Raw genomic sequence first — 23946 nt, 5'->3', positions numbered from 1 at the left:
GCTTCCGGCACAGGAAGGCTCCTGCTCCCAGCTGTAACTGAGGTCACACTGGTGCTTCGTCTGTCTGCTGAGACTGGCGCCATGCACTCCCAACAGTCTGAGCCACCACATGGGCTTTCCTCACCCCTGGATGCCTGCAGAGACACCTCCTGGACTGCTAGGGACCTGTGATGTCCCCACGTGTCCCAGGTGACCTGGGCCAGCCTCACCTGCCTGAGGTTCACTCTCGTCTCCTTCCAATGACCCACCCCCCACAGGGCCACCCCATTTCAGTCAACAGCAGCCCTGTTCCCTTAACTGTCCAGGCCGACAACCCCAGAGTCACCCTGGACTCTTCTTGGCTTTCTCTGGTCCACATCCAGTCCATCAGTAAGCCCCACCAACTCCACTTCACCCCGCCTGGGCCTCAGCTCTGCCTGGCCCGCTAGCCCACAGGCTGCTTTCCACACGGTAGTTATAATGGCCATGTCTTCTACCCAAATCCCCACTGTGGTGTGGCCCCCTGACGCCTCTCCCAAAGAAGGGGCACAGTGCTGACACCCACCTACAGACCCCATGTGACCTGGCTGCTGCCACCTCCACTGCCTCAGCGCCCCACCCCACTGCTCCACGCCAGGCACAAAGGGCTCGCTGCTGACCTGCGTCTGCCCTGGGGCTTCTATCAGGCCTCCCGCCTTGCTCCTCCTCACCCACCATGCTCAGTTCTGCACATTGCTGCTGCTGACAGCCCTGCTCACTGCTGCCTCTGGGTGGGCAGATGGAAGAGAGAGCACAGGGGGTTGGTGCCGGTTCGTTAATGAACACTTGCACACGCATGCGTGTACACACACACGCTCACGCACACACACGTGCGCGCACACTCACGCATGCACGCGTGCACACACATGCTCAGCTTACCAGCAAAGCAGCGCATTCTTTTAACCACAATTATAGTCTACTAAATCTGAAGCTCTCAATGGCTGAGACATTATCTTGTTCATCTCGCCGATCCACTGCACACATCAGGCCTTACCCATCCCTTAAACAGACTAATTACTCCATCCTGTGCTCTGGGCAATGCAAAACAGTTTTAAGAGAGATAAGGCTGTATGTTGTTCTTTGCATGTTGACACCTGGCCTGCAGAGTGAGTACAGCCTGCAGCCTGTACCCTTGAGAACTAGGGCAAGCTCTATGTCACATTTGAGGACGCTCAGCCATGCTCACCTTCTTCTTGGACACGGGGCGACCCCGAGGCCTGTCATAGGCAATTCGAACTGGTTCGTGAACTGGAAGACAAAAGAAATGTATATATACAAATACACAGGTCCTTTCCCCAGATTACTGACACTTAAAAGACAAGCATGCTGCAGCTTTGGCTAATGGCCCTTCTGCCGACAGAGGAGACTAGGAGCTGTACTGCGGGACCAGCCGATTGGCCTGCAGAGTGCAGAAACGAACACAGAGGCTCAGCCGAGTGCTGCCTTGCTGTGGGAGAGTCTCCGTAAGTGTGACTGCCATGTTTATGATGAAGGACCCAACACATGCACTGCTTTCCATGACTGGAGGAAGGCATTTTGCTTCAACAAATAACTGATTTGTGACACTGCGCCCTCTTCATGTCTCTGCAAGTGTTCCATAGACAAAGAACCAAAGGCCACACAGAACTTTCCAGTAAAAACAATCACACTTCTCATACAGAGCACTGCTGCTGTTGCTGCTAAGTCACTTCAGTCGTGTCCGACTCTGTGCGACCCCATAGACGGCAGCCCACCAGGCTCCCCCGTCCCTGGGATTCTCCAGGCAAGAACACTGGAGTGGGTTGCCATTTCCTTCTCTAATCCATGAAAGTGAAAAGTGAAAGTGAAGTCGCTCAGTTGTGTCTGACTCTTAGCGACCCCATGGACTGCAGCCCACCAGGCTCCTCCATCCATGGGATTTTCCAGGAAAGAGTACTGGAGTGGGGTGCCATTGCCTTCTCCATACAGAGCACTAGATCATATATTATTATATTTGACAAAAGAGAGACTAGCAGGTCTGGTACTATCTCATCAACCACCCTATCAAATAACTGAGAGCTTCTAAAATGGAAAGAATCTCACTTTCCCCCCATGAAGGCCATCATAACAAGTATTCTGATGTGCTACCGCCCTCTGGTAAGTTCTGAAGGACAGAAGAGCTTAGTAGAGAGTTAGCAATCGATTGCAACACTGTTTCTAAACAGAAACCATGAGAACTGTTAGCAGGAGAAACTAGACTGATACAGTTGGGTGTGAACATGATGTTCTCAATAACTTAGAACACAAAGATTCTACACACAGTGGAGCACTGTTCACCAAAACCACCTCCTCCCACACAAGCATCGAAGGATCAGCCCCACAAATGAAACACGACCCGGGCCTGGCTGTGTGGAGACCTGGGTGGGCAGCAGGGAGCCCACCAAAAGCGGCACATGATGTGATTTACCTACTGACAGTCCAAAAAAGGCAAACCACAAGGCCAGAAAATGGTCAGTGGTTGCTGGGGCCAGGTAGGAGACTGTGGAAAGGCAGAGAGACACTTCTGGAAGAAGTTCCAGCTCAGCAGTGCTGGGGGCACACGCCTGTACACCTTTGCCAAAACTCCATCAACTATCCACTTGAAAAGGGTGCACGTTTATTGCTGGTAAACTGTACCTCAAGAACCTTGACCCTCCCTATAGACGAGCAGGAGATGGCCTTCCATGGCCAAGGCCGGCAGAGCGTGGACTCCACAGGTCTCACTAACTGCTGCCCCAGACCGCTCCATGGCCCCTGCCTCAACATCATCAAGCAGGTATCACTACCCTGGGGCCTTGCAGGAGGGTGGGGGGGGGGGGCAGTGCTCAGAAAGCTGGGCACCCCTCTAGATCACAGGCAGCAGCCAAGATGACCCAGGCCTGTTCCTTCCACAGCCAGGATTCCCCTGTTGGAAGCTGAGCAATAACGGAAAATAACAAGCAACGTGTGCGGTGCTAGAAGCCAAAGGCAGCATCTCCTTAGAGTGCCATCTCTGGACCAGCTGGAAACGTCAGTTTCTCATGAACATTTTGGACTGTGCAAAACCAACAGGACTATTCTGGGTTAAATAAAATACAAGAGCAAAGAGCCCTGGGGTGTGCTGGTCCTAGGGGGATTCTCAAAGGTCAGCTGGAGTGATCAGAGGCAGAAGGGGTGACAGGGGCCAGCAGTCATCTTGCAGCTAAACTTGGGCTGGGGGGATCAGGTAAATTCCTCAAAAGAGGCCACGTCTCCACAATTTCCCATGGCCCCCAGCTGAGCATCATTCCTCCTCAGGTATTAAACAGAAGATGCGCTGAGGCCACTGGACGAATACCCAGGCACTCACCCTTGGGCTCCTGGATGAGACACAGCCTCTTGGGAGCTGGGATCATGCCGACCTTCAGTGACTTGCTGCTGATCCTCTTCCGGGGGAAGCAGGCCCCTGAGGAGGCCTGGGACAGGGCAGGCCCGCCAGCCGGGCTGTCCTCGGCCACCTCACTCAGGAGGCCATCGGCTGGGGGGCTGCCCTCCGAGCCCTCAGACTTGGACCCTTCTGCCGGCCTGGAGGCCCCTCCAGGAGGGGAGGCCTCCTCACCCCCTTCCTCATCCTCCTCTTCGTCCTCTTCCTCCTCCTCCTCCTCCTCCTCAGGCATCACCTCTGGGCTCTCCAGCTCAGCCTCGTGCTGAGAGGGCTCGTCCTCAAACTCTCCTTCCCCTTCCATGGGCTCCAGGGGGCTCTCCTGAGAATCGGCACTCTCACTGGCATGGAGGGTAAGTGGAGATGACGTAAAGCAGATCGATGGGCACAGTTCAAATACCTTCTTTCGATAGAATTTGAAAGCTGAACTATTTTGGTCGTGTAGAAACCTAGGATAAAGATGAGACACACTGGTTAACCAGAGGGTTCTCTACACACTCCTATTTGCTGAAACTGTCCAAATGGACCCGAAAGAACTGCGGGTGGCATAAAGCAGCAGATACACGACCTCTTTCTACTAGCTGTGGTAGAAAGTTGGCCTTTCTTTCTTGACGGTCAGCCTTACAATGAGATAGGAAGTTTGAGGAGTATTAGTAATTTAACAAAGGAGCCAGAAGAGGCCTAACTGCTTTCCTGGGGAGGGAGCTGGAGGAACAAGGTACGCAGGGACGGTCAGGGAACATGCTGGAACGAGCTCTAACAGCACCCCCAGGAATTCCGGCCTGGGCCTCACCTCATCTCTAATTACATCACCGGCCACTCTAGGCCTGCGTGTGCTGTGACTCTCTGTTCCTCCCGCCCTCCAGCCATGAGATGGAGAAAGGTGTGCCAAGCACAGCACCTCCTGCCTCACGTCCCGCAACAAAGCTGTGTGAATACGGGGGGAACAAGGCCTCTCTGCACCTTAGAGTTCAACGGCCTTAGTCATAGCTTGGAGGTGTGGCTGGTGCTGAGAAACCAAAAACACACATAATATACTGGGCCAAAGGAAAGACAGCCCTTGTTCTTGGAAAGGACAACTCAGCCTCATAAAGGAGTCAATTCTTCCCTAACTAAATATTAATGTATAAAAGTAAAAGCATCATTTTTTTTTCTGGATCTGAACGTGATTCTTAAGTTTGTGAAGTGAAGGGTTAATCTCTCAATCGTGTCCAACTCTTTGTGACTCCATAGACCATAGCTTGCCAGGCTCCTCTGTCCATGCTGCTGCTGCTGCTGCTAAGTCGCTAGACGGCAGCCCACCAGGCTCCCCCGTCCCTGGGATTCTCCAGGCAAGAACACTGGAGTGGGTTGCCATTTCCTTCTCCAATGCATGAAAGTGAAAAACGAAAGTGAAGTCGCTCAGTCGTGTCTGACTCTTCACGACCCCATGGATTGCAGCCCACCAGGCTCCTCCATCCATGGGATTTTCCAGGCAAGAGTACTGGAGTGGGGTGCCATCGCCTTCTCCGCCTCTGTCCACAGGATTCTCCAAACAAGAATCCTGGAGTGGGCCGCCATTTCCCTCTCCAGAGGATCTTCCTGACTCAGGGATCAAACTCAGGTCTCCAGCACTGCACGCCAAGCCTTTCCCGTCTGAGCCACCAGGTACGCATGCAGAAACCTACGTATTCAAGAATATCTAGGAGCACCCCCGGAACAAGGTCAGGAGAGGCCCAGCTCCACCACATATTACAAGGTGTGTAAAGCCTCTACAGCTAAAACAGTATGATACTGGTCTATGGACAGAGAGATCAAGAGAAAGACCAGAAACACAGCATCTGATGAAGGTGGAAAACGAACAACCTTTACAACAAATGGTGTTGGGACAACTAGGCAGCTTTTTAGAAAAATATTTAAATTGGTTCTATGCTACAGGAAATATTTTTAATTGTATTATTTTCACCCATAATTAAAACTTTATTGAAAAACTGACATCAAAATAGGAGAGCGAGTTGTATACCTTACAAAATGAAGCATAGTTAGTTAATCTAGGCAGATGAACCGGCATTACTGAACTGATGAGGCTTCCTGTGAGAGAACACAAGCTCAGGAGGCTGTGTGGATCACGGTGCTGCTTTTCCAAATGAACGCCCTTCTAGGAATCTGGTCTTTCCTCCTGTGGGCTGACACAACACTACGGAACAACTTACGCAAAGCGCCAGTCTGAGCATGGTTGCAAACCAGGGTAATCTTGTAGCTACCTGGACTTACTCCATGAAGTAAGAATTCGGACTTTGAACAAGCTGTTTCTTTTATTGTTTCTTCTTTTCCAAGGAAGGATGCAATAAAATTCCTGCCAAAGGCAGGCTGATCCCTTTGCAAGTCCAGCCCATGCAGCTCTCTTAATTGTACTCCTTTCTTTCCAAGACGTATTTATTTATTTTTGTTGTGCTGGGTCTTTGTTGCTGCGTGCAGGCTTCTCTAGCTGCGTCAAGCAGGGGCTACTCTTCCGAGATGGGTGGGCTTCTCATTTCTGTGGCCTCTCTTGCTGCGGAGCACAGGCTCTGGGGTGCTTGGGTTCCAGTGGTTGCGGTGCAGGGGATGTGGAATCTTCCGGAGCCAGGCACTGCACCTGCGTCCCCTGTGCTGGCAGGCACACTCTCAAACCCCTGGGCCGCCAGGGAAGCCCTCTTAATTGTATTCTTAAGCTGACCCATAACTCAAGCACACTGGGAGCCGGGCCAGATGTGGCTGCATGGGGAGGGCAACACAACAGACTGGAGAGCGAGGACACAGGTGGGACGGGCGGAGGGACCTCTGGACATGTGAAGGGAAACGGCGAGGGACAAAAGCCCCTGTTACATACAGAAACCTACGTGTGCTGGAAGAACTGAGAGAAATACACACACACATGCTACAGATAAATGAAAATGGCTTCTTATTACTGATGGATGGGGGAATGAGACTTCTCTGAGTCTACCTCCTGTAATTTTTACTTTAGAGCCATACAAATTCTGTACTTATTTTAAAAATTAAATTAAAAAGGATAAGCAAAAAAACCCTCCAAATAGATTCTCAGCAGAAACAAATGAACTTGACTGTGTCAAAATGAGGACATAACCACAAACACAAAATGAATTAACTGAAGCAACCACTGAACACATTACAGGTGTGACTCTTCTAAGAGAAGAAACACAGTCATCTCGCCTCCTACTAGCTAGGTGGGTGTTGGATGCAGTCATTTTCAACTATCCTACGAGCACTGGGGGCGAGAATGCATCACCCCACTGAGGCTGCTGGAGTTTTCTGGCTCTCTCTGCAGGGCACAAAGCAGACAGCATCTTCTGAGGAACGCTGCTCGGAAAAGGCTGCCACAGAGACTGAGGAATAACACCAAGCCCTGCCAGTGCCAAATAAGCAGGACAATGCAGAGTTCTCTTTCTGCATTGGGAGAAAAAAGCAAACTGCTGCAATGCTCCCGCCTGCCCTTCACTGAGTTGTCCCCTTTGCCTGGCCCTGCCAGTGTGAGGTCCTGCGTGCAGTGGCAGCCCAGCTCTAAGACCTGTCAGGCCCAGCAGCCCCAAGGCCTGTAAAAGGCAGTACTAGGCTGAGTACCTGCAAAGCCGCCAGTGCTCCATGTGGCTGGTCTGAGTCTCACAGGAAGCAAGAGGTACCCAGTGCAGACCTACTCAACATCCAAATCTGCTATAAGAGCTTAGACGCACTGACTCCCAGAAATGTTCCAGGAAACGTAAAATTTTTAACTGTATCCTTAAGGCACAACTCTTCAGCACGTTGGGAACAGGGCAAGGGTCCGGAAGCCCTAGCTGGCTGTAGGATGCGATCCAGACAGCATGGGAATCCCACCCACTCCAAGCGAGCTCAGCCACGTTAAGGCTCAGTACTGAGAACACACGGCCCTCAGGCGGCCTCCGCCTTCAGGAGAATTGGCACCCCGCAGGAGAGTGGGTTCTCTGGCCTCTGGGCTATGGAATGTTGAATGCTTACCCCATTGAAGAATGGACAAGGGTGCCAAGCCACTACTATGTGGAAGTGCTTGTTGCTCACACCAGGACCAAACCCCATCGCCATGCTACATGAGCAGCACACTCTCACCCCGCCCAGAGCTGCCAGCACCAGCAGGGACGGTGCCCTCCTCCTCAGGCTCGCGGGTGAGCACACACTCTCCTCTCTGCCCCTGCAAAGGGTCTGGGGAACCTTCACGTCCTTCTGCCAGTGCATTCTCTCCCCCTTCCCCTGACCAACACCCCCCACTGAGCCTTTGGATCCAGCTTAAACTTCCCTCTGGGGGCGGCTTTTCCTGACGCCCCAGACGAGGACAGGTCTCCAACAACCCCAGACAGATGCTTCTCCCAAAAAGCCCTGAGCTCAGTGGAAGAGAAGTCATGATCTATCCTGGGGGCGACCCTCTATGGGCTCTCAGGACACTCATGAGGTGACCATAAATCAAAGGGGTGTGATGGGTACGTACCAAAGGTCAGGGTTGTCAATGCTGTTTTCTATGCTGAACTGTTCAATCTCTGGTCCCACCTGAGCAACAAATTTGGCCAGTTTCTCTGCAGTTTCCATTGTCTTCGTATCAACTACAAAATAAAGCAACTGTCATGTACCGGTTCTGAGCTGCCAATTTCCAGGTGAACATCATGGGGTTGTGGAGACTGATTACAAAGACAGCCCTTCACTGTGGTCTTACCCTTTGCCACGTGCCTCTGTCACTCTGTCCAGCAGAGGTGGACTCTCCTTTCTCCCCTTGAATTGGGGCTGGCCTGGACTCGTCCTGACTGAGAATGTGACAGAAACGTGGAGCCTGGGCCTGAGGCGCCTCAAGCACCTCCTCTGCGTCTCCTGGATACCCAATCCAACCATCAGGCTTACTGCTGGGGGGCGACAGGCATGTATGTAGCCCACAAGCTCCATCTCCTCAGCCAACAAACAGTCCCTGACTACTGGCCACTGCCGGCAGCTAGCAGGCCCAGCCTAGCCGACCTGAAACAACCCTCGATGCTTTCTGTTTGAAGCCATAGTAGGGACTGGCTTGTTACATAGCAATAACTAGAAAAATGTTTTTCCCTCTACATTCCCATCTAGTGCTGAGGGGAAGCACTGGCCATAGGGCAGCCCTGTTGTGGAAGGAGAAGGCAATGCTTGGGAGAAACAGAAGAAACTGCAAGTCACTCTAAGGAAGGAAACGAGAGAGCTTAGCAGGGAAGAGGAAATAGAACAAGAACCAGGGCAGCCCTATGAGAAGCGCAAGGGGCAAGAATACAGAGAATCGGATCAAGGAGCTCAACGCCCCAAGCACGGGCACGTGGCACACCCTGCTGGCCAGAAGGGGAACTATGTGGGGAAGCACAGACTCGGCAGGCGGCATGCATGCTGGATCCATGTTCAGGAGAGAGGAGGGGGCAGCAGGACTCCAGGGCCAGCCCCCTGGGGAGGCGAGAGGAGCGCGCCTAGGCATGCGCCATCCGGCCCGGGTCCCTTTGCCACCTTCTGCTGCCCAGCCCCGCCCCGCCCAGCCCACGGAAGCTGCCTGCCTCTGCAGAGACCCCTGGGGATGGATCAGAGCTGGGGCTGGGGCCCAGAGGACAGACAGGGGTGAGCACTCACCATCAATAGACAGGCAGGGAGAAGAGGTCTGAGGGGCTTCGGAGACATCCAAGCCTCCTGGCTTGGGGGATGGGCCTGAGGCTTCAGGGCTGGGGTCCCGAGGTGAGGGTCCGGCCAGCTCTGGGGGGCAGTCCTTGGCAGCATCACTTCTGTCTGGCTGGGGCAACTTGCCCTGCAGGGAGCCCGGAGCCTGCCGGCCATGGTGTTTCAGCCTGGTGCCTGAGGAGAGTAGGGTCTGGGTCCCGGTGGTGGCTCTCCTCACTTTCCAGCCCCGGAGCCCTTGAGCTCGAAGATGCCCCCGCCGCCGCCCTGGTAGGAGCCTCCTCTTGAGGCTCCGGACCGCCCGGGCATACAGCATAGCCCGGACCGCACACTCTGCTGCTGTTGGCTTCTGATCTGCTCCTGGCAAGGTCTGGCTCATCCGCTGCATTTCTGCCAGCTTCAGCTTGTAATATTTATACTCCAGACTACTGTCATCAGACAAAAACCTATGTAACAAAACAGGAACAGCAGGACATTTGTGAACATACCAGCACAACCAAATTGCTGCTGTAAATACACTTCTGCAAACCCTTTCTACTCGGTGGCCTCCTCGCTGATGGAGAGGCTCTGCCCAGCTCTACCAAGGACCCAGCACTGGGCCCTGGTCATGTGTCCTGCTCAGAGTGACCACAGGGTGATCAGGAGCTTTGATGGAGCACTGGTTGATTCCTGCTCGATTTCAGCACCGTGAAGGAGCTCACAGCTTCTGGCGGCCTCACATGGAAGCCCTCTGCTGCCAGGGAATGGCAGGGATTGCTCCCAGACACTGCTTTCAGGAGGTGAAACCCTTCAAATGGTGGACACTCAGCGACCTTTTAATTACATCATTCAGCACAGCGTGCCATTGATGTGAAATCATGTGCCAGAGTCATAAGGAGAAGAGTACAGAAAAGAGGAGTCTGAGTTACACGTACTGACATTACATGCACTAACACAGAAAGAGATCCGTGATACAGCCCATGGAGAGCAAGCTACAGAAATCCAACACTGAAACATCCCCTATGAAACTGCCTTTGTGTACATAACACCCACGCATATTTGTTTTTTTCCACACAGGTTGAAAGAATAAAAAGTAAACATAAGAATTTGCTCTAAGAAGTGGGTGAGAAAGGGGAATGGAGGGGTCTTTCACATTATTTACTTTGCGGCCCATTTCATTAGCACTTTCTTTCATCTCTATTAACCCTTCCTTCCTAGTCTGGGCTTTTTTCACCGTTTTTTCCTTGCCTCATCAATTGAATGGTTATCTTCACTCTTCATTTCTGATAAACACATGCAAGGTTGTACCTTTCCCCCAACCTGCTACTTCCTTCTGAAGAGTTTCTAATTTCAATTCTAATTCTCTTTCATACGGAAAGTTATTAGAAGCCAGTTTTATTTAGGCTGTTGCTGGTTTCAAGCTTTATGCATGGCACAATGTGGCCAACATGATTTTCCTTTCCTGGGATGGTCTGTAATTTTGCCCATGACCTCTTTCATACCATGGTTTTTGTGAACGTTCAACTTCAATTTGTGTTAAAGAGTAAGTAGTGTCTGGTGAGTATGGCAGTGTTTCACGAGGCTTTTGGACTGTTTGCTACTGAGACCACGTATTAGATAAGCTTCCCCATTGCCAGACTGGCCACGAGGCGGCAGTGCGCAGCAGGGTGCTGGCAGCTCTGTGTGACGGGGCGTGTCCCTGGCGGGCGGCTCTGTATGGAGCTCCTGCCGACCCTCACTACACAGTCAAGGTCTGGCTGGATCTGGGAGAACAGGCTGTGCTGGCTCCCCTGCTGCCCGGGACACTCTGCCGGGCGGCAGCAGCATCCCGTAAGACTGCACCCTAACCAGCCTAGGTTCCTACAGGAGGGAAGGCGGACCAACAGGGATGCGCCAGCTCTCAAGTCAAATGCAGCCCCCTATCCACGGCAGAAAGCGGAGTAGATGCCAGGTGACCAGATCCCCACCGCAAGAGTCCCTTTTCTGTGGTCGATTCTAATGCCAAGTGCAGGTTCAACACATCAGTCACAAGCCCACTTCCCCCAGCTCTAGTGGAGCATAACATCAAAAGCACAGCGCACTCCCGAGCTAGCCCGCCAGGTTCAAATCCCAGTGCAGTCACTCACTAGCTGTGAGATTTACTGAGTCTTTCTGTGCCTCAGTTTCTCCATCTATAAGATGGGATGCGTGATAACGATAAGTTATTTCACCATGTTGCTGTGAGGCGTGAATTATACACTTTTTGTTATGAAAAAAATGCTTTGGGAAATTCCCTGGTGGGCCAGTGGTTTGGACTTGGTGCCTTCACTGCCAGGACCTGGGTTCGATCCCTGGTTGGGGAACTAATATCTCACAAGACGCACAGCTCAGGCATTAAAAAAAAAAAAGAGCAGCATCGGTGTGTCATCTCTAGGGATATAACAGTTAACTGTTAAAAGTAGCTTAAAGAGCTAAAAGTGACTGTCTCTAAGGAGCAAACTCAGGGACGTCTCTGGCAGACCAGTGGTTAAGACTCCACTCATCTACTGTAGGAAGGGCACAGGTTTGATTCCTGGTTGCGGAATGACCCCACAGGCTGCACTGGCATGGCCAAAAAAAAAAAAAGAGTGGAACTGGCATAAGAATGGAGCATGGCAGAAACATTTTGCCTTTTGTTATAACATCAATTTTTTTGGTAAATCACATACAAATACAACTTTGACTTAAGAATTTAAACCTAAGTTTACTTTTTTTTTTTAACTCTGTTTCTTTGCACACTCTTTCTTCTTATAGGCTCTGGGTAACTCTGAAGGAGTTCACAGGTGATCAAATCTCTGAGTCAGCTCCCTAATCTGCTCCTCATTCAGGTTGTTTCTATCAGCCAACCACTGAGATTATCTCAACAATCACATTCTTCAATTCCAAGATCCTTAATTGGCTATTTTCCATAATAAGCAGTTCCTATTTCATAGATATAATCTGCTATTGTCCATCTAAGACTATTAATCACATATGTATTTTTAGACAATCTTCTTTTTCTTACAGTAACTCTTGTCTTAGGTGTCAGATCTGTTGAGTTTGGTGATCCTCTTTCATGATGCTGATTTTCCTCAAATACATGCTTACTTTTGATTTGCAGGCCCACCCACCACCACCACACATACCCCCAAGCCTGGCTCTGATTCAGTCCACCACCCTCGGCTGTCAGTGACCGGGAGCCTGTGGGGAGTGTGCAGCGGTCACGGGGCAGGGACACATGCTCCCAGTCCTCTCAGCATCCCCCTTCCCTCCAGCCCAGTTACCTCGACAATCCCCTGGAAACTGCCCGGGTCTCTCAGGTCTACATGACATCCTACCCAGAGTAACTGGTCCCTGCTTTCATCCGTCAGTCTGAGGCTACCTAGCCTCCTTCCTTCAGCATAAGCACTGGCTGAGACCGCAGCGCCTGAGTGTGAATCTCAGCTCTGTCTGTTACCAGCTGTGTATCCTCCAGGCAAGAGGCCTCTTTAAGCCTCAAGTTTTCTGTCTGTCTGTAAAGACGACAACATATCTACTTCAAGAGATTGTTTATGAGGGTTCGGCCAGCTAATGCTTCAATCAGTAAAGTGCTTAGAACGGTACCAAGTGCACAAAAAGCAAAAGATTTGCTAAATATAAAGTATTCAATAAGTGATACTGGGGCAATTAGGCTATTGGTTTTTTTTTTTTAACTTTAAGTTATATGCCTTATTCAACATATGAACATGACCTCGGTGAATTCAAGAATTCTGTCAAAATAAAAACATAACAATTTCTAACTCTCCTCCTGGCAATCATACTGGTTACCACCAAAGCTCTGACACCGTTATACAGAAATTTTTACCTTTCAAGCATCTTTAGTAATTACAACAGCAAGAACAGAAAATTCAGGGATTTCCCTGCTGGTCCAAATCCACCTACGAATGCAGCAGACACGGGTTTGATCCCTGGTTGGGAAAGATTCCACATGCCATGCGGCATTAGGCCTATGGGCCACACCTCCTGAGCCCACATACTGCAACTGCTGAAGCCCACGCACCAAGAGCCCGTGCTCTGCAACGGAAGTCACACCAATGGAAAACCCGCGCCCTGCAACAAAGGGCCATCCCTGCTCACCACGACTAGAGAAGGCCTGCACGCGGCAATAGACACCCAGTGTAGCCAAAAATAAATAAATTAAAAAAAAAGAATCTACTGTGCAATACAGGGGACACAGGTTCAATAGCTGGTTGGAGAACGAAGATCCCACGTGCCGCAGAGAACTAAGCCCACACGCAACTATGGAGCCTATAAGCCACAACTGGAGCCCACGCGCCTCAAAGACCCCACAGGACGCAACTAAGACGTGACTCAGTCAAGTAAGTACATAATTTTTTAAAATTTAAAAAATAAGGGAAGGGCATGTTATTTAAAAAACAAAAAAATCTAAAAATCCAACAGAGAGGAATGGCTAAATAAACTGATCATCAATTCTTCAGACCAGTAAACACAGCCATCTGAAATGTCTTCAAAAAGCAGGAAACACGAGCACTTTCCTGTGTAAAAGGAGTAGGGTATATCACAGCATAATTACAACTGCGTGAGAAACCAGAGAGCTCCAATGAGCAGAAAGATTGCCAACAAATACCCCCAGATGCCAGTGAGTGCCAGTAAGAGCACAGGTGGCTTCGCCCAACTTTCTATTCTTCTTCTCCTTTTCTAATAAACAATAATATTTATGGCAGAAACTTTAATTTTAAAAAATTGTTCTATTCAAGCAAAGAGGCAATAAGACAAAAGGAAGACAGTTGAACAGAGAGGAGCAATAAATCACAAACAACTGCCGTGACATACGCCTCATCTTACACTCACTCTTTGCATGTGTCTCTCACCTCATCCTCAAATCAGCACAGACAAGGAGTCTAAACCCATATGAACCTGACCCACCCTCATACTCTTCCTACTGACTGACACCACAGCTCAAAATAAACACTTCACTTTCTTCTCTGGACACCATCAGAGCAACAGAAACACTGCCCTGTACTTTACAGGAGGGATTCAGAAGAGCACCATTTAGAGACCTACCAGTAAGCAGGGTCCTCCTTGAGAAGAGCTCTCTCTTTGGGAGACAGGCTGCCTCGAATGACACGTGCGACCAGCTGGTCAATGATGTCCACCACCTTGTGATCTGCTCGCTGGGGGACCTCTGGAACACACAGAAGGTCTTCTCTGAGAAACATACTGGACCACATGGGGCCTGGGAAGATCAGGATAGAGCCTAAGATGGAGCCTAAGCAGGCACCAGCAACTGAAATCCTCCTTCACGAGACCAGCATTGAAGAGGGAAAGGGCCTGTTATTCTACAAACCAATATACAAAATATCCTCTCAAAGGCTATAGTAGCATAATCAATAGGAGAGAAACAGTCGCAAACTTAGTGACTGTACAGAGCAATATTCTATGGAAGGAAATAGTATGTAGCAACTCTTTATCACTTTCTGCATACAGCTTAACTTGTTCACAATATTAAGGGGAAAACAGAAAGATATAAAATGCAGCTAGGTATAAAATAATGTAAAAAGTGCATCTAAACTGTAATTTGCAATATGAAAAAAGGAAGAAGAGGTACAAATAAATAGACACACAGAAAAAAAGATTAGACAGAAATATACCAGAAAGTTAACAAAGGTTATCTATGGGTGGTAGATTTAGCAGGGATTTCACTTTTCTGTGTGCTTTATCTATAAAAAATAAACACATGTGATGTGTAATCAGAAAACATATATAAGCTCACAAAGAAAAATTGTCCAATTTAAAAAGTTAATATTAAAAAATGTCAATAGTTCCAAGATAGGTGTTCAAAGAAAGCTCTGTTGAATGTTTGAAAAAAAACATTTTTTTAAGTGTGAATTTCCTTTGATATTTCCTAGTTTTAATAGCGCAGATGGTCTATCTGTTCATTCATTCAATAAAAATCAGCCCTGACCTGGAGAGGTTTTCCAGTTTGTTGTGGCATGGTATCGACATTCTCAACATCAGTGTGAGTTCTTAAAACAGGACGCGTCAATCCTTCAACTGTCATTTCATTTCCCCTCTGAAATTACTTTCTTTTTTTGTTGTTGGCTCTCACTTTATAGAACTGCTAGTTTTACATGATTTTACAAAAACAGTAACAGCTTCAAAGTCAGAGGCTTTCAAAGACAATGAAATTTGTGCATCACTGCAACCAACTCTAGAGAAGATGACCACAGTTAAGGGCCAGAAAGTGGATCTTACCTTTGGCCCAGCAATCTTTCTGTGGATATCTCCTTTTAAGGAGGATTCAATTTTTTTTTAATGAAAATAATAGTAAGAAGCAAGAAATCAACCAATTTCATCCCAGCATTTCTAACAGTAATGGAAGTAGTGGCAGCCTGTGCCCCATAAGATGTGGAACTGGCGCCATCTACCTGATGACCAGACAAGGAGCCAATGCTTGGCAGATGCCAATTTCACAGGGACCCAGCTCTGCTCAGGCTCAGAAGCCTTTAATAAAAGGCACTATGACTCCAACATCAAGGGAGATGCAGCAAATGCTGCAGAAACACAGCAAAGAGCCCTTGATAATCCTGTAGAGGAGCAGACTGCAGTGTTCTCAGTACAGCAAGATGGCAGCTCCAGGCACGCATGCACAGCAGCACAACCAGGGGGTGGTCGCGGGCAACTTTAGGTTGCGGGGGACTTTTTCATTCCTCAGTATCACTGTTCCACAGACTTTCCACCCCACTATCTTGGGGGATGTGGGGAAGAGTTCCCACTTCAGCCCTGAGCTCACTTCTGAAAGGCTCCCTCTCTGGCAATAGGTGTGGCCGCCCATCCACGGAGGGACCTACCCAGTGCCTGTGGCAGTCAGGGCTCCACAAGGGTGAAGACTGAGGAGATTCAGGGACAAATGCAACTTAACAACTTGACTGGAGCAATGGAAGCCAAAAACTATATCAGAGGAAAAAAGGACTTCCTCAATGGCCACTATGTGTGCTCATGACTTCTGGGCTTTCTGGGCTGTGAAAACATCCATCCTGGGAGCACAGGGGGAGGGAAAGGGACACTACACAGCCAGTCACTTCTACTTCTATTACCTTCTTTGTCTTTCCCCTCCCCAGTGAGCCAACTCGTTAACTGCAGGTTACCAGGTATACTGAAGTGATCTCTCAACCTCTAGCTAATCTAGAAAAGTGAGCAGGTGAAAAGGTGCCTCCATCACCTAGCCCTCACAACAGTTCAGAAATAACCTTCCTGACTCCCATGCTGGGCTGGGGCCTCTCCTATATCCCCTTAATCCCAGCACAGGAGGGGCTGGGTTTGTGATTTCTTCCCCTCGGAAGCCTGGGGGATCCTTGGAGACTGTGGCCTGTATTTACTTTCAAGTAATAACTCGGGGCTGGCAGGTGGGGGGGCGGGTCAGAGAAGGGATACTTTTGGAACAAGGCTTCTTAACCTTGGCTGTAAGGTGATACAAAGAACCCAGATAGTAAAGCAATACTTAGAGAATGAGTGGCAGGCATCTATGAATGAGTGGCAGTCACTGTGAGTTTTCTCCTAAAATTCTGATTTGTTTCCAACTGGCTAAAGAACTTCTATGTACAAATATCAGAAAGTGAGAGACATTACAAAAAAGCAAACAAATCACAACAAACAGAAACTGTCGCTGCTGTCCTTACCATCACTCAGACCACTCGGTGCCTGGGCCTGAATTTCAGGTTTTGTAGAAGGAACAGCTTTCTCCTCATCTCGGGTTGGCTCGGATTCAGCTTTCTTCACCTGGAGTGGACACCCACTGCTGACCAGCCAGGCCTTCAGGTGATCGATGTACTCTCTCCCAAACAGAGTCGAGTCCTCGAAGTTTGGAAATGCGGCAGGAGATGGAGCTATATCTTGGAGGCCAACGGCTTCCAGGATTTTCTCTTGCCGGAAGGAAGAGGCCAAGGAGAATGTCTGTCCCAGAAGAGCTAAAGACTTCCGGCAGAGAGAATTGGTGGTCTCCAGGGCAATAGCCAAGTCCAGGGGGTTAGTGAGGGTCTTCATCTTCACACTCAGCTCGTAGGCATTGCAGGCCATGAGCAGGGGCGTGACACTCTTCAGCAGCCGGTCTTGTAGTCTCATTATGTATTTATCAAAGGGCTTTATGATTTCAAAAAAGCAATTTTTGGTCTTCACAGCACCTTTGTCTAAAAGCATGTTTAAAAACTCGTTATCAACTCTGGGTGTTTTCAAAGCGGAGTGCTTTAAAAATTTGATAGTAAAAAAGCAAAAATCTCTGTGCTCTGGTTTTAAGGAACATTTGAATGAGGCGAGCATTTTAGCACAGGTTTCTGTTTCAAGTTCAAAGAGAGTCTGGAAAAGTTGGGAAAATTTAACATCATCTTTTATGGTGTGGAATCCTGCCCACTTTATTATTTCTATCCCAAATCTTGAGAAGACATCTGACTTATCTATGATGTCGAAGCTCATCTTTCTCCTGGGGAGCCGGACATCCTTCAGATCAAGCCCCAGAGGGACTTTCCGGGTAGGGAACTGGACCTCTTCTGTCCCTGGGTTGGTCGCCAGGGTCACGTCAGGACTTGAGGTGGTTTTCTGGATTTGGTTAGTGCCCTGAGTTTTGGGAGTGATACGACTCATAGTGGGTACCTTTTTCGTGCTCACGTTTCTCAGCATGACAAGTTTCCCAACCCCTGCTTTAGAAGTGAGCAGGCCTTGAGTCTCCCCCTTTCCCAAGACAGCACCCTCCTGGTCGGCAAGGTTTAGGCCTCGGCCTCTGCCCTGGGCTTGGCTGCTGCCCCTGAGCACAGAGTCTGCCTCCCCTGGACGGTCTCCGTCATAATCATGACTCTCTTTCTCCAAGCACTCTTTCTCAATCAGCCTGGAGGAGCCAAAGTTCCCCAGTAATGCAGAAGGGCCAAAACTATACTCCTGTGACCAAGAGGATTCTTGAGAAACTGAGTGGGCAAGGTCTTGTTCCCAAGAGCCATGGAGTGCAAATTTCCAGTCCTGAGAACGGAAATGTCCCAGTTTCCGGTGGCCAAAGACCTGGTCTCGGGAGTTAGGGTGGGAAAATTCCAGATCCCGACCACATTCTTTGCGAAAGTAGCTGTCTTCACTTACAGAAGGGTTGCTTGACCTGAAGGAAGGTCCTGGAAATATATCACCTCTCAGGCCTTCTCTCCCAGTGTCTCGAGGATGAGTTACAGATGCACCCAGAGTGTACCTGCTGTCACTGTGAATGTCATCAAACATATCTGCTCTGGCTCTTGGGACTGTCCTTAGAAGATCTGAAATAAGCAATCCAAAAAGAAACACAAAGGTACGTGTCAGACCAGAGGCTGCAAGTGGGTGATCTGCAGACCACCAGCAGGGTGCTTTCCCAGTCAGAGTGCATTTTAGAAACTCACATGGAAAATATGTGTGGTTTCACTTAAAAACCTAGGTTTCTACTTATGCAAACAGAAGGGCTATGAGTACTGGGCCTCTGGCCTGACGACAGTCCAGGGAGGCTAGGCAGCAGTGCTGCTCACTCAGCCAGATCCTTTGCCCTACCTGTTTTACAAGGCTTCCCTGGTGGCTCAGCTGGCAAAGAATCTGCCTGCAATGCAGGAGATCTGGGTTTGATCCCTGGGTTGGGAAGATCCCCTGGAGAAGGAACGGCTACCCACTTCAGTATTCTGGCCTGGAGAGTTCCGTGGGGTCGCAGAGTTGGACACAACTAGAAACTTTCACTTTCACTTCACTTTCTGTTTTACAAGCCTTCTTTTAGACTCAGGGATGGGCATTTGGTTCCCAAATAACCTGGTCGTCTTTACTGTGACCAGAACGCTTGTGTATTTCTACTTCTATCACACAGCAGACAGGTTTTCTAGAGGCTGCCTGCCTCCCCTGCTTCCCATGAGGAACTCTCGGCCCACAGTGCCACTGAGGTGGGAGCTACATCTGACACTGCACCCACCACTGCTGGCCGGACCTTAGCTGAGCACCTGATCCAAAGGCGGCTGACAGGCTCCCCCAGAAAGGGTCGTTAAGCCAACCAATACCTGAAGAGAGACTGAGCAAACAAGAGGGAAGGCAGAAGTTAAACAGGCCATGACAGCAGAAACCACAGTGGAAACTGAACAGTGCGTGCTTTTGTCCTCCACCGTGCAGAAATGAGAAAAATAGGAAACTATGTTTGCATGTGTTCATTCACGCATAAAGAAATGTAAGGGGAATTCCCTGGCAGTCCAGTGGTTAGGACTCCACGCTTTCACTGCCAAGAACCTGGGTTCAGTCCCTGGTCAGGAAACTGAAATCCCATATGCAGCATGGCAGCCAAAAAGAAGAAAGAAACCGTAAGAAGTCAAAAACAGAAGAGAACTATAGGCACACAGGAACAGAGGGCCTCAGGGGGACATCTGTACAGAGCACCTTTCTTACTTTCTGAACCAGAATCTATTACCTAGTCAAAAAGTCAGTCATAAAAGAGAGAGAAAGATGCCAGGAAGTAGTGACGGGTCAACAGGCCACAGGAAACAAGACCTTTGAATAAATCCAAGTTTATCTGTCCAACAACTACTTACTAAGCACCTACTGTATATGGGCACTGATCTAGGCCCTGAAGTTATAGCAGGGAAGACACAGCAAAGTCCCTACTTTCCTGGACTTTTCAGTTGAGGAAGCCAAATAATAAACAAAAAATTCTTCAGGTGTAAGGAAATGCCAAACCGGTGGGAATGTGAAGAGGGAAAGCCATTTTTAAACAGGCTGGTCAGGTGGGCAGCTCTAACAACAATGTATCTGAGTAGCAGAGGCCTGGCGTGAGGGGTCAGAATGTGCAGTTATGGGGAAAGCCTACCAGGTAGAGGGAGTGTGAGGACTAAGCCCTGAGATGAGTACAGGACAAATGTGGTGAGAATGGAAGAGGGAAGGAGGGACAAAGCGGTGCAGCACCTAGATTCTCCTGCACACTGAAGGCCTGGGGCATCCTGACTTAATTAACTAGGATGAGATGTGACCTGGGCATTAGGACTTTTAAAAAGCCCCCAAAGGATTCTAATGTGCAGCAAAATTAGTGAATTACTATGACAGGAGATGCAAACAGAAGTGGGTGCAAACCAGATCAAGCCAGGCCCTTGACAGGACTCCAGAGTTTACTATGAATGAGACAGAAAGCCATGGGGGGTTTGAAGCAAAAGGATGACCTCACTGGCTGCTGTGTGGGGAACAGACTGCAAGGGACAAGAGTGGAAGTTCCAGCAAGGAGTCCACCAAGATGATCCAGATACTGATGGTTTCCGATGGCCTGGTTACGGTGGGAGCATTAGAGGAAGAGTGGTGGCTGGATTCTGCCCAATAGGACCTGGTTTACAAGGCCTCAGAAAAATGCAGCAGACAGAGAAAGGCTGACCGATGCAGCTCTATGACACAGAGATGGTTCCAGAACCATCTAGTGTCCTACTGGGTTCACAGTCTCCCCCTCCCCCAACCTTTCTTGAGGTAACTTAAGATATGTGTTAGTGTTTGAGTCTCTAGACAAGATAAACCAATTGAAATCTCCAAATATATATATATACATACATAGATACACGTACATGTGTTTTTACGTACACATATATACGTATGTACACACACATACATGTGTATATATATAAAAACACATGAAGTATTCAGGATTCATATATGGCTAAAAGAATTAAAGGATGCACAAACCACCACAGATACGGTTACTTCCGAGGAATAAGGAAGCAGCAAAGAGGCTTTTTACATCCTATTCTTTTCTTTGGCCCTGCAGTGTGGCATGTGGGATCTCAGTTCCCCAACCAGGGATCAAACCCTGCCTTAGGAGTGTGGAGTCTTAACCACTGGATGGCCAGGGAAGTCCTGACATTCTGTTCTTAACTACTTAATCCTTCCAATCTTTTGTAACAGGAAAGGTTTTGTCTGCTGCTTATACAATTTTTGAAAACTCAGACTTTGGAGACAGCTTCCAAGCCTCAGTTTCTCTGGGTCCAAAGCACATAATAAGTTATCCCCACCCCAAGCACTCAGACTCATCCAGCCAACACTGAGGAAGCCTTCTCCACAGCAGGCCTGGCTCCAGGGCTGGGGCAGCAGCACACAGCACAGGCCCAGAGGCGGCCTGGAGGGGCCAGCCCACAGCAGGGGACCAAGGACTCGGTGTGAATCACCTCCAGGCCTACCAGGGCCTCCTGCGCGAAGACACCTGTGGGCCAGGTCTTACTGAGGGAGTTAATCACACAGAGCTGAGATGAGGGATTCACAACACAGACAGGCACACAGTATCGGTGAAACAACAGGCCTAAGGCAGAGGATGAGAGCTAGGAGCCTCATGCACTGTGGGGTGGGGCCTCCAGGCTGTCCTGCCATTTACACTAGGACCATCTTTTATCCTGCTGACAGGATGCTTCAAAACTTTGCAAAAGGAACGTTTTCAGGCAGGGCCTACATTAAGCAGCTCCACAAGGCTCCAAGGCCCTCCTGTCTTGCATACCAGTTACTTGGCTGCTCCTGCACTTATCTGAGGATGTAAAACCAAAATAGGGAGCCCCAGGAGCCTAAGCTTGGCCTTGGTCCTGCAAAGTTAGCATTAACAGGTCTGTGGGGAGAGAAGATTTGAGGGAATGAAGCCAGGAACTGAAAGACATTTCAGGAGGAGATTACTGCAATAATCCAGGTAAGACCTGATAAGAGCTCAAACCTGGGTAGTGATAGTGGGCATGCAGTCAGGCAATTTATTTAAGAACCCTTCTTTAGGTGGGGCAGGGTGTCTGGGGAGAAGCTCTGGATGATGACAATACCTCCTTCTACATAATGATTTAACAGGTGGATCAAGAGAAAATTTTATCTCCACTTAAGAAGGTAAAATCCGAGGAGTTGCAGGTTGGGCCCCAATTCTAAATACATGCTCCACCCACCCACGTCACTCCCCCCAAAACCACGTACTTTAATTTACCTTGAGCTTTAAACTGAAGAGTTTCACCTACAGCCTCACCACTGGGGTCCATATATCGGTTAGCTTTTTCCTGCAATACAGCATCAAAAGTCTCCTGTGCAATTCTCCTTGCTGCCATGTTTCTCTGACCTGTAATGAGAAGAGGGGGAAAAAGACACTAAGAGTGACAACTAATGCCCACAAAGCCTGATCTATTCCACTTAATCCTAAGAGTAACCAAGCAGTGATCCATAATCTGGCATGGCACTTCAGAAGAAGGCCGGTTTATTTTAAGGGGAGCTCTGCCCACATAACCTCACAGGTGTGTGTTGGCTAAGAAGGAGTAAGACAATGCTGTTGATCTTGGACAATCTATTTTGCTTCTTTCTCTGAGGCCATTTTCTCAGAATTCCTTAAAAGAAGCGCTATAAAAGCAGCTCTGTCTCCCGGAGGCTGTATGAAGCAACACACACAACAGGAGCATAAATCTTTGCAAACAATGTTTAGGAAAGACATGATTTTTCCCATTTCCATTTTCCTATTTCACAGACATGGCGAAGAGGCTCTGAGAGCTAACTTCCCGTCTGACAGAGGCATCTCAGCAAGTGAGGGGAGAAATCCCTGACAGAGCTTACTCTGTGCCAGCTCCTGTTGAAGGCGAGGGACTCCCACAACACTTCTTGCAACAACCCAATAAACAAGTGGGGCCTCTTATGAATGAAATTACACAGAAGTGCAGAAGGGAGGTTCAGGCTAAGTGACCCATTCAAGGTCAACCAGCCTGGGCTGGAACCTGGGAAACAGGGCACTGGTTGTGGGGACAAAGCCCTGAAGACTGATTAGAAAAAGACTGAGAAGCTATATTGAGAAATCCAGTGGTGGCTTACCAGCAAGATATTCCTTCCATCTAGAAGCCTCCAACCTCAAAACCCAAGCCTGCCCCTGCCTGACAGTCATTTCTTATCACCATTACCCCCTTTCCCTATCCTTCAGGCCTTTTCCCTGGCCCCCTTGTTCTCTGCTATAGAAGGGCAGGGTGTCCCGGCCAGGTGGTCCAGGATCAATTTAAGTGATCTAACCTCTCCGTGCCTCCGCTTCCCCATCTAAACCGGCAGCTCTTGGTAGAGGTTGCTGTGGGGACCGAACCAGTTAAAAAAAATGTCTAAAGAGGCGGAGTCGGAGCCCCGCCGCCGTTATCACCCCACGAGAGGGGCCGCTCCCGGCTCAGGCTGAATGAATGAACGAACGAATGAACCCATTCAGGCACGGCCCGCCTCCTCCCGGCCTTTGAGGTCAAAGAAAAGGGGGCGTCGGGCCTCGAAGGCCGCAGATCGCCCCCCAGGCCGACCCGGCCGCTATGCGTCCGCCGCGCAGTCCGAGGGCCGAGCCCGCTGCGCCATCGTGGAGACCCGGGGTTCCCGGGATCGAGCCCAAACCCCCAACCCCCGGGCCCACCCGCCAACAACGCCTGGGCCCGGGCCTCACCCCGAGCCCGGGCCTCACCCCGAGCCCACCGCGCGCGGAGCCGCCCCCGCCACCGCCTCAGGCTCCTCACCCGCCGCCGCCACCGCGCGAGGCGGGGACATGCAAATAAGCCAACGGTCTCCGCAGCGCCGCGCCGCGCAGGCGCAGGCCGCGGCCGAGCCTCAAGGTACAGGCGCAGGCGGCCGCCGCCAAAGCCTCTCGCGCAGGCGCACTGCCCAACCTTCAAGGCAGACACTCTCGAGGCAAAAAATTTCTCTCCCTGGACCGGCGGCGACGGGAAGCGACCCGAAAAAGGCGACAGAGACGCCGCCGCCGCAAACCTGTTGGCTCTCTCAGCTTTACCTGTACTCGCGGTCACTCTTGGTCACCCCGGGAGCGGCTCACAGGGCTGACGGAGGCCGAGGCGCGCCCTCGCCAGCGCGCCTGCGCACGTACGGCGGCCGAAAGGGACCAGGGGCGGTGCAGCCGGAGACCGCCG

General features: G+C 49.8%; 1 protein-coding gene across 9 annotated transcripts in view; it reads right to left on the bottom strand.

The window, feature by feature from the left end:
- SUGP2 (SURP and G-patch domain containing 2) overlaps positions 1 to 23944 on the bottom strand; it is a 29167-nt gene extending 5223 nt beyond the window's left edge. For 3 of the 9 annotated variants that reach the window (XR_008700496.1, XR_008700497.1, XM_055540702.1), the window contains exons 1-8: positions 22871 to 23005; positions 22005 to 22133; positions 16726 to 18333; positions 14111 to 14231; positions 9029 to 9516; positions 7890 to 8001; positions 3344 to 3864; positions 1205 to 1266 (exon numbers count right to left, since the gene is read on the bottom strand). Coding sequence is in view for 7 of the 9 variants with exons in the window: in XM_055540702.1 (XP_055396677.1) it covers positions 1205 to 1266; positions 3344 to 3864; positions 7890 to 8001; positions 9029 to 9516; positions 14111 to 14231; positions 16726 to 18333; positions 22005 to 22133; positions 22871 to 22940 (3111 nt within the window). In the remaining 2 variants the exon portion in view is untranslated. Of the gene's footprint in view, positions 1 to 1204; positions 1267 to 3343; positions 3865 to 7889; positions 8002 to 9028; positions 9517 to 14110; positions 14232 to 16725; positions 18334 to 22004; positions 22134 to 22870; positions 23006 to 23062; positions 23424 to 23468; positions 23585 to 23810 lie in introns of those variants that run through there. The other 6 variants (XM_055540720.1, XM_055540712.1, XM_055540728.1 and 3 more) reach the window with 6 other exon arrangements.
- Between the last annotated feature and the right edge of the window lie 2 nt (positions 23945 to 23946).

This window comes from Bubalus kerabau, chromosome 1, assembly GCF_029407905.1.
Source record: "Bubalus kerabau isolate K-KA32 ecotype Philippines breed swamp buffalo chromosome 1, PCC_UOA_SB_1v2, whole genome shotgun sequence".
NCBI lineage: Eukaryota > Metazoa > Chordata > Mammalia > Artiodactyla > Bovidae > Bubalus > Bubalus kerabau.
The sequence above is the reverse complement of the archived record's forward strand: the minus strand, read 5'-3'. Positions and strand labels throughout refer to the sequence as shown.